Source organism: Saccoglossus kowalevskii, chromosome 19, assembly GCF_978046115.1.
Source record: "Saccoglossus kowalevskii chromosome 19, keSacKowa6.1, whole genome shotgun sequence".
NCBI classification, from domain to species: Eukaryota; Metazoa; Hemichordata; class Enteropneusta; family Harrimaniidae; genus Saccoglossus; species Saccoglossus kowalevskii.
This window is the reverse complement of record NC_140659.1, coordinates 2629256-2641281: the sequence shown is the minus strand read 5'-3', so window position 1 is coordinate 2641281 and position 12026 is coordinate 2629256. Positions and strand designations below refer to the sequence as shown.

The 12026-nt window shown below is 45.1% G+C and overlaps 1 protein-coding gene across 2 annotated transcripts in view; it reads left to right on the top strand.

The window, feature by feature from the left end:
- Nucleotides 1-10516, top strand: part of LOC102805938 (lysosomal alpha-mannosidase-like) — a 159522-nt gene extending 149006 nt beyond the window's left edge. For both annotated transcript variants that reach the window (XM_085493896.1, XM_085493895.1), the window contains exons 22-24: nt 1622-1771; nt 8363-8477; nt 8979-10516. In XM_085493896.1, the coding sequence (XP_085350022.1) occupies nt 1622-1771; nt 8363-8477; nt 8979-9058 (345 nt within the window). In that variant the 3' untranslated portion in view covers nt 9059-10516. The remainder of the gene's footprint in view (nt 1-1621; nt 1772-8362; nt 8478-8978) is intronic.
- The last annotated feature ends 1510 nt before the right edge of the window (nt 10517-12026 follow it).

The window sequence follows — 12026 nt, the reverse complement described above, 5'->3', positions numbered from 1 at the left end:
AATGGTCGACCGGTGGCCGTTTTTGCCAATTAATACTGTTCTCAATATGGAAAGTAGTTGTACTTAATTGCTATTAACAAAACTATATAACTTAGATTTAGATTTGATAACGAATGAGGACAGTGCTATGCATGGCTTGTTTTGCCCTACCAAGATACAAGTTCAATTGCAGGATGTGCAAACCCCTAGACTGATCATGTTCAAACGTTATGCATGCATATTGTTTGCTATCCAATTCAGATTAGCCAAATTATGACCATCATCAAAATCAAACGTTTCTAACACCCAAGAGCCAGTTGAAATCAAACTATACAAATCACTTATATATCGGTCAAATTTAGATTCAAGATCGCTAGCTGGTTTCAGTTTTGTCTTGGGTCTCTGGTTTTGTTAGTCCCCGTTCGGACGGAGTCCGAAAACGGGGACTTATGTTTTGCCCTGTGTGCGTCCGTCCGTCCGTCCGTCCGTCCGTCCGTCCGTCCGTCCGTGCGTCCGTCCGTCCGTGATCACCTGTATCTCGAACATGCATGGACCGATTATGTTCAAACTTCACTCATACATCACACATTATATGGGACATATGCACATGCATTTTTTTCATGATCCGATTAACGATAGCCGAATAGCGGCCATTTTAAGGCCGAAAATGCATCAAAATTGCACATTTTCACCATTCCTGACCCGGATCTCAGTTATGCATGGACGGATTTTGTTCAAATTTGGTACATACATTAAACATAATAGGACCTTGATGCACGTCATTTTTTTTTCAGATCAAGTTCGAAATGGCTGACTGGCGGCCATTTTGTTTTAAAGAATTCAGTTCTGGATCCGTATCCGAGACATGTCTGGATTGATCAAGTTCAAACTTCACACACACAAGGTACATCATGTCACAAATATGTATGTGCATTTGTTTCATGATCCCATTAACGATATCCAAATGGCGGCCGCTTTAAGGCCGAAAATGCATTGAAATCGCACATTTTCACCATTCCGGACCCAGATCTCAGTTATGCATGGACGGATTTTGTTCAAATTTGGTACATACATTAAACATAATAGGACCTTGATGCACGTCATTTTTTTTTCAGATCAAGTTCGAAATGGCTGACTGGCGGCCATTTTGTTTTAAAGAATTCAGTTCTGGATCCGTATCCAAGACATGTCTGGATTGATCAAGTTCAAACTTCACACACACATGGTGCATCATGTCACAAATAGATATGTGCATTTGTTTCATGATCCGCTTAACAATAGCTGAATGATGGCCATTTTAAGACCGAAAATGCATTAAAATCACGTATTTTCACAATTCCGGAACCAGATCTCAGTCATGCATGGATGGATTTTGTTCAGATTTAGTACAATGTGTTGTACATATGCAGGTGCATTTCGGTCATGATCTGCTTTGAATGTATATGTCACTCAAATATGAACGGAACGGGGACGTGTCATTGACAATGACTTGTTTACTATTATATCAACAGTCATATAAGTCCCACATTCAGTTATTCATATGTGGTTGTTATATCCAATTTGTATGTTGAATATTATGATATTTGTATGGATATGAATACATGATAATCATACTTAAACCTTTACCTGTATTCTATTTTAGGCTTCCATGTTAACACGTGAACTACCGGCCAATGTACACTTACTTACATTAGAAGATTGGCAAGACGGTACAGTATTACTACGATTAGAACATCAATTTGAAAAGAATGAAGACAAAAATATGTCACTTCCAGTTACTGTCTCACTCAAGGCAAGTATGGTTCATGTGTAATTTATGTTAAAATGTAATTTAAAATTGTGATTACAAGTCAGAATATTTTATCTGATCAGCTTTAATTCCGAAAGCTTATCAATCTCAGGTTTTATGTGACATGAATAATTTTGATTATGAAAGTTACAATTTGGCTAAAATAAAACATTTGGGAAAAATAGAAATAACTGCAGAGAATGAAGACATTTACATCTGCATAATAACCAGATTTCATTATTCAATAATTGCACAATGTTTGAATGAACTAATCTCTGTCCGCCATAACACCTGAACCCATTACTGCCACACCACCTGGCCACACAATCACCATGACACCTGAACCCATTACTGCCACACCACCTGGCCACACAATCACCATGACATCTGAACCCCATGACTGCCACACCATCTGGCCACACAACCACCATGACACCTGAACCCATTACTGCCACACCACCCGGCCACACAATCACCATGACACCTGAACCCATTACTGCCACACCACTCGGCCACACAACCACCATGACACCTGAACCCATTACTGCCACACCACTCGGCCACACAACCACCATGGCACCTGAACCCATTACTGCCACACCACCCGGCCACACAACCACCATGACACCTGACCCATTACTGCCACACCACCCGGCCACACAACCACCATGACACCTGAACCTATTACTGCTGCACCACCCGGCCACACAACCACCATGACACGTGAACCTATTACTGCTGCACCACCTGGCCACACAACCACCATGACACCTGAACCTATTACTGCCACGCCACCTGGCCACACAACCACCATGACACCTGAACCTATTACTGCTGCACCACCTGGCCACACAACCACCATGACACCTGAACATATTACTACTGCACCACCTGGCCACACAACCACCATGACACCTGAACCCATTACTGCTGCACCACCTGGCCACACAACCACCATTATAACTTAACCCATTACTGCCACACCACCCGGCCACACAATCACCATGACACCTGAACCCCCATTACTGCTGCACCACCCGGCTACACAACCACCATGACACCTGAACCTATTACTGCTGCGCCACCTGGTCTCACAAGCACCATGACACCTGAACCCATTACTGCTGCACCACCTGGCCACACAACGACCATGACACCTGAACCATTGCTACTGCACCACCTGGCCACACAACCACCATGACACCTGAACCCATTACTGTCACACCACCCGGCCACACAATCACCATGACACCTGAACCCATTACTGCTGCACCACCCGGCCACACAACCACCATGACACCTGAACCTATTACTGCCGCGCCACCTGGCCTCACAACCACCATGACACCTGAACCTATTACTGCCACACCACCTGGCCACACAACCACCATGACACCTGAACCTATTACTGTCACACCATCTGGCACACAACCACCATGACACCTGAACCTATTACTGCTGTACCACCCGGCCACACAACCACCATGACACCTGAACCCATTACTGCCACACTACCTAGCTACACAATCACCATGACACCTGAACCCATTACTGCCACACCACCTGGCCACACAATCACCATGACACCTGAACCTATTACTGCCACACCACCTGGCCACACAATCGCCATGACACCTGAACCTATTACTGCCACACCACCTGGCCACACAACCACCATGACACCTGAACCCATTACTGCTGCACCACCTGGCCACACAACCACCATGACAGCTGAACCCATTACTGCTGCACCACCTGCATGGCCACACAACCACCATGACAGCTGAACCCATTACTGCCACACTACTTGGCTACACAATCACCATGACACCTGAACCCATTACTGCTACACCACCTGGCCACACAATCATCATGACACCAAACCTATTACTGCCATACCACCTGGCCATACAACCACCATGATACCTGAACCCATTACTGCCACACCACCCGGCCACACAATCACCATGACACCTGAACCCCCATTACTGCTGCACCACCCGGCCACACAACCACCATGACACCTGAACCTATTACTGCTGCGCCACCTGGTCTCACAACCACCATGACACCTGAACCCATTACTGCCACACCACCCGGCCACACAATCACCATGACACCTGAACCCCCATTACTGCTGCACCACCCGGCCACACAACCACCATGACACCTGAACCTATTACTGCTGCGCCACCTGGTCTCACAACCACCATGACACCTGAACCCATTACTGCTGCACCACCTGGCCACACAACCACCATGACACCTGAACCCATTACTGCTGCACCACCTGGCCACACAACCACCATGACACCTGAACCATTGCTACTGCACCACCTGGCCACACAACCACCATGACACCTGAACCCATTACTGTCACACCACCCGGCCACACAATCACCATGACACCTGAACCCATTACTGCTGCACCACCCGGCCACACAACCACCATGACACCTGAACCTATTACTGCCGCGCCACCTGGCCTCACAACCACCATGACACCTGAACCTATTTCTGCCACACCACCTGGCCACACAACCACCATGACACCTGAACCTATTACTGTCACACCACCTGGCACACAACCACCATGACACCTGAACCTATTACTGCTGTACCACCCGGCCACACAACCACCATGACACCTGAACCCCTTACTGTCACACTACCTAGCTACACAATCACCATGACACCTGAACCTATTACTGCCACACCACCTGGCCACACAATCACCATGACACCTGAACCTATTACTGCAACACCACCTGGCCACACAATCGCCATAACACCTGAACCTATTACTGCCACACCACCTGGCCACACAACCACCATGACACCTGAACCCATTACTGCTGCACCACCTGGCCACACAACCACCATGACACCTGAACCCATTACTGCTGCACCACCTGGCCACACAACCACCATGACACCTGAACCCATTACTGCCACACTACTTGGCTACACAATCACCATGACACCTGAACCCATTACTGCCACACCACCTGGCCACACAATCATCATGACACCAAACCTATTACTGCCATACCACCTGGCCATACAACCACCATGATACCTGAACCCATTACTGCCACACCACCCGGCCACACAATCACCATGACACCTGAACCCCCATTACTGCTGCACCACCCGGCCACACAACCACCATGACACCTGAACCTATTACTGCTGCGCCACCTGGTCTCACAACCACCATGACACCTGAACCCATTACTGCTGCACCACCTGGCCACACAACCACCATGACACCTGAACCATTGCTACTGCACCACCTGGCCACACAACCACCATGACACCTGAACCCATTACTGTCACACCACCCGGCCACACAATCACCATGACACCTGAACCCATTACTGCTGCACCACCCGGCCACACAACCACCATGACACCTGAACCTATTACTGCCGCGCCACCTGGCCTCACAACCGCCATGACACCTGAACCTATTACTGCCACACCACCTGGCCACACAACCACCATGACACCTGAACCTATTTCTGTCACACCACCTGGCACACAACCACCATGACACCTGAACCTATTACTGCTGTACCACCCGGCCACACAACCACCATGACACCTGAACCTATTACTGCTGTACCACCCGGCCACACAACCACCATGACACCTGAACCCATTACTGCCACACTACCTAGCTACACAATCACCATGACACCTGAACCCATTACTGCCACACCACCTGGCCACACAATCGCCATGACACCTGAACCTATTACTGCCACACCACCTGGCCACACAACCACCATGACACCTGAACCCATTACTGCCACACTACTTGGCTACACAATCACCATGACACCTGAACCCATTACTGCCACACCACCTGGCCACACAATCATCATGACACCAAACCTATTACTGTCATACCACCTGGCCATACAACCACCATGATACCTGAACCCATTACTGCCACACCACCCGGCCACACAATCACCATGACACCTGAACCCCCATTACTGCTGCACCACCCGGCCACACAACCACCATGACACCTGAACCTATTACTGCTGCGCCACCTGGTCTCACAACCACCATAACACCTGAACCCATTACTGCCACACCACCCGGCCACACAATCACCATGACACCTGAACCCCCATTACTGCTGCACCACCCGGCCACACAACCACCATGACACCTGAACCCATTACTGCTGCACCACCTGGCCACACAACCACCATGACACCTGAACCATTGCTACTGCACCACCTGGCCACACAACCACCATGACACCTGAACCCATTACTGTCACACCACCCGGCCACACAATCACCATGACACCTGAACCCATTACTGCTGCACCACCCGGCCACACAACCACCATGACACCTGAACCTATTACTGCCACACCACCTGGCCACACAACCACCATGACACCTGAACCTATTACTGTCACACCACCCGGCCACACAACCACCATGACACCTGAACCCATTACTGCCACACTACCTAGCTACACAATCACCATGACACCTGAACCCATTACTGCCACACCACCTGGCCACACAATCACCATGACACCTGAACCTATTACTGCCACACCACCTGGCCACACAATCGCCATGACACCTGAACCTATTACTGCCACACCACCTGGCCACACAACCACCATGACACCTGAACCCATTACTGCCACACCACCTGGCCACACAACCACCATGACACCTGAACCCATTACTGCCACACTACTTGGCTACACAATCACCATGACACCTGAACCCATTACTGCCACACCACCTGGCCACACAATCATCATGACACCAAACCTATTACTGCCATACCACCTGGCCATACAACCACCATGATACCTGAACCCATTACTGCCACACCACCCGGCCACACAATCACCATGACACCTGAACCCCCATTACTGCTGCACCACCCGGCCACACAACCACCATGACACCTGAACCCATTACTGCCACACCACCTGGCTGCACAACCACCATGACACCTGAACCCATTACTGCCACACCACCCGGCCACACAATCACCGTGACACCTGAACCCATTACTGCCGCACCACCCGGCCACACAATCACCATGACACCTGAACCCATTACTGCTGCACCACCCGGCCACACAACCACCATGACACCTGAACCTATTACTGCTGCGCCACCTGGCCTCACAACCACCATGACACCTGAACCCATTACTGCTGCACCACCTGGCCACACAACCACCATGACACCTGAACCTATTACTGCTGCACCACCTGGCCATACAACCACCATGACACCTGAACCTATTACTGCTGTACCACCTGGCGACACAACTGCTATGACACCTGAACCTATTACTGCTGTACCACCTGGCCACACAACCACCATGACACCTGAACCTATTACTGCTGCACCACCTGGCCATACAACCACCATGACACCTGAACCTATTACTGCTGTACCACACGGCCACACAACCACCATGACACCTGAACCTATTACTGCTGTACCACCTGGCCACACAACCACCATGACACCTGAACCTATTACTGCTGCACCACCTGGCCATACAACCACCATGACACCTGAACCTATTACTGCTGTACCACCCGGCCACACAACCACCATGACACCTGAACCTATTACTGGTGTACCACCTGGCCACACAACCACCATGACACCTGAACCTATTACTGCTGTACCACACGGCCACACAACCACCATGACACCTGAACCTATTACTGCTGTACCACCTGGCCACACAACCACCATGACACCTGAACCTATTACTGCTGCACCACCTGGCCATACAACCACCATGACACCTGAACCTATTACTGCTGCACCACCTGGCCATACAACCACCATGACACCTGAACCTATTACTGCTGTACCACCTGGCCACACAACCACCATGACAACTGAACCTATTACTGCTGCACCACCTGGCCATACAACCACCATGACACCTGAACCTATTACTGCTGTACCACACGGCCACACAACCACCATGACACCTGAACCTATTACTGCTGTACCACCTGGCCACACAACCACCATGACACCTGAACCTATTACTGCTGCACCACCTGGCCATACAACCACCATGACACCTGAACCTATTACTGCTGCACCACCTGGCCATACAACCACCATGACACCTGAACCTATTACTGCTGTACCACCTGGCCACACAACCACCATGACACCTGAACCTATTACTGGTGTACCACCTGGCCACACAACCACCATGACACCTGAACCTATTACTGCTGTACCACACGGCCACACAACCACCATGACACCTGAACCTATTACTGCTGTACCACCTGGCCACACAACCACCATGACACCTGAACCTATTACTGCTGCACCACCCGGCCACGCAACCGCTATGACACCTGAACCTATTACTGCTGTACCACCTGGCCACACAACCACCATGACACCTGAACCTATTACTGCTGCACCACCTGGCCACACAACCACTATGACACCGGGCCCCATCACAACCCTCTCTACTGAAACCCCTAGTCCCAACCACCACCACCACCACCACATCTGACCACAATATTATTGTTATTTTCATTTGATTTGACAGGGTTTGTTTACACGCTTTGAAGTGGACAGCATTGAAGAGGTGAACCTTGGTGCCAATCAGTATATGAAAGATGTTAATAGACTACACTGGGATACTGTGGATGGCACACATCAAGGTAATCATAGTACAATTTAGTGATAAAATGAATTAAAATCAAACTTTTGACTGCTGCTATTGACTGGCTCCCGACTGCTGCTATTGACTGGTTCACAACTGCGGCTATTGACTGGTTCACAACTGCGGCTATTGACTGGCTCTTGGCTGGCTGATTACTGATTATAACTTTTCATTTTCAACTGCTTGAGACTCAAATATAATTTTCTCAAACATAGTTTAACATGCTAAAATACATAATTTCTAGAATATTCTAAGCTCTTGCACAATAATTCATCACTGCTGTGAATCTTAGTACATGCATTTTTTGTTTGTTGAACTTTATTATGCAATCATACCTTATTGATGCTATTGGTTAGAACTTATGTTCAATTGACATGCATTACTTAATTACTTGGATCACATTCTTTAGGATCTTTATATCCTTGTCTTATAAAATATCTGCACAAAATAAAGATTACATTGTGCAACTTATTCAACTATTCAATGTTTTTTTCTGCAGATGCTGTCACCACCACCGATAGTCTGGATGTTAAATTAAAACCATTTACAATCAGAACATTTAAAATGCATATTATTTGAAGATGGTAAATACAATGGATCTTCTTTTACCTTGACCTTGAAAAGAACAGACTAGCAATTCCTATCAGGAGTATCAGAGGTGCATGCTTGTACTTTCTTGGATTCCTTTGTTTGAAACTTAACCTAAGATTGGTATTTAAGCCAAGATTTGCTTGAGTTTTGTCATTGTCAATAGCTTAGGTTAAGTAAAGTAAAAGTGATCATGATTTGTTTAAAACTTTTTTATGGAGGATGGATGTTTGTCTCCACAGCAACAGTGTTCAGCTTTGTAATGTGTCATTTTCCTCATTTCTTTGGCATGACTTAATTTCTACAGTGCAAAGTGCAGTGTAGAACTTTCTGCGTAAACATACCTTGTAATAATTGCATTCATTCATTCGCTTGTTTGTTTGTTTGTGGAGGCTCTGTGATAATCCTGCCTTAATTTAATCTTAGTCACATAAACAAATGTGGCATGTATATATCACCAAAGAATATGCCATGTTAATTGCTAGTCTGTTCTTTATGTCTATGGTTTAGTAAAAATTTGTGGTCAATATTATTTTGTGCATTTGGTTTTCATTCAATTTATAATTATTAGGTCATAGCAAAAAATTCAATAGTTATACAGATTGAAGGCTATTACAAAGTGTGAATTGATTTAAAATTGATTTTTTGGGGGGATTTGTAATTTGACTTTGATGTGTGTGTGGTGTGGCATGTGTGTGTTCATCCTTCACAATCTCTGTATCTCAAACAGGCCTGGAATGATCACTTTTAAACTTCATAATTACATCATACATCTTTGGATACATGTGCACATGCAGCTGCTTTAAGACGGATGAAAGCAGCCAATTTATTGCTAAAAATTCCATGACATTAAGCATTTGTGTCATTCAAACTTGATATATACATTGGACATTATGGAAACTTAGTGCAGATTGAATTCACTTGTATACATGTATTCATTTATGATGTAATTCAAGATGGTCAAATGACATCGTTACCTTGTCTGTGTCATTGTAGAAAAATGTCCGCCCTCACTATGAAATGTGAACCATATTAATTTTGGTGTAATTAGCATGTGCAGTTTTCAAGATATAGAAAGAAAATTTGACTGAAATAAAAACAGAATAACACTGCTGATATTGAGTTGTATCAATCAAGTGACAGTGTACTGGCTAGCCAGATATTTCTGTACTATTATTTGGGAACTTTTAAACAAGTTCTGTTATACTATTCAATATAGGGCATTGAGGTTAATATAGTACATGACTTATTTGAAGAATATTAATGATTATGATTTCATTGTTCAAATCAAAATTTCAGCCAGTATTTTCAGCCAGTAATGACTTGTTTATGATATAGCCAGTGACATGTATACATGGACTGCTGCATTACAGGGTACAACTTTGTGTCTTTCACTATAACTTTCTAAATTTGTATGTGTGTAAAATAAAGCATGTTTGAAAAAGTAAATTGTATGTTGTCTCATTCAGTGATCTTAGTATAACGTCAGTTAAGATTTCCCCAAAACATCAATATAGCCACAACTATGGTAGGAGGGTGTTATTATTAATCCCAGTTAAAACTGGGACTATAATTTGAGGTCTGTGTGTCCGTCCAGAGCCATTTCTCGGACACCCTTTAACCGATCTCTCTCAAACTTGGCATACTGACAATGTATGATGACCTACATATGCAAGCCAATTTTCATTATAATTCAATTAAATATGGCCGACTGGCAGCCATTTTGTCCCTCAATTTTCCTAAATTCTGATATTTAAAGGTGTCCGGAACTGTTTCTCAAAGCTGAACAGGGTGATTTCAATCAAAGTTTGTATGGTGACTGGTGGCCATTTTGTTTGTTTTTTGTTTTCGTGTTGATCCCTTCATAAGATATGGCCTGATTCATTTGAAAGTTTGGTTACAGTGCCATATATCTTTTGGAGATACTTAAACAACAATACTTGACTGGCTGCGTTTTTCTTTCATGCTATTTCTTCTGTAAGATATAGTCTAATTCAGTTCAAAGTTTCCACGTAGGTACTATACTGACAGTAACACAATCTATAATTAGGGTTTCGAGCCCTATGGGGCGCAAAACCCTATTGTAATTGCTTTGATTATTATTTTTCCGCCGTTTTTTGTAAGTTCTGTAACTTGTGAATCTGTAAATAATGCTGTGATTGATTTGCCATTTTGCATGCTGATAAAGAACCACGAGTTGTGGTGCATACCCAAAAACCAGCTATGCAGGTCACATGACCTGGCCGCCATCTTAGAACACAAACCAGAAGTGCTCAATTGCACCACTTTGAGGGTCTAGGAACTTCGGGTTTTTTTGTGTGGCATCATTGGCTCATGTCTAGCAAATATCAGCAATAAAAACTTTAGCGGTCATGTGACCTTGGCCACCATATTGGATTTTCTGAAAATTGACAAAAAACTTTTAAAATCTTCTTAAAAATGGCTCATTCATGTGATTAGAAATTTGCTTTGCAGCACCTACGTCCATAGCTCTACAAAGTAGATTTTTGAAAAATGGCTTCTTTTGGCAGCCATCTTGGATTTAGTAAAAAGTGAAATTACGCTATAACTGAACAATTTGCCAGATTTAAACCAAACTTTGCATACATCCCTTCAGTAAGGTGATTATGTGTTCATGAAAATATTTACCATGATTCAAGTGGTTTTGACGGCCATCTTGAATTTATCCAACAAATGCAAAAAACCTCAAAACATTTTCTTCTTAAAAAATGCTTGCTTGTTTGACAATCCATTTAGCATATCGTATCTCTGTTGATAGCTCTACAAAGTTACTGAGGCAGATTTTTGAAAAATTGCTTCCTTTGGCAGCCATCTTGGATTTAGTAAAAAGTGATATCACGCTATAACTCATGAACAATTTGCCAGATTGAAACCAAACTTGGCATACAACATCCAGTAAGCAAGATGATTATGTGCTCACGAAAATATTTCCCATGAT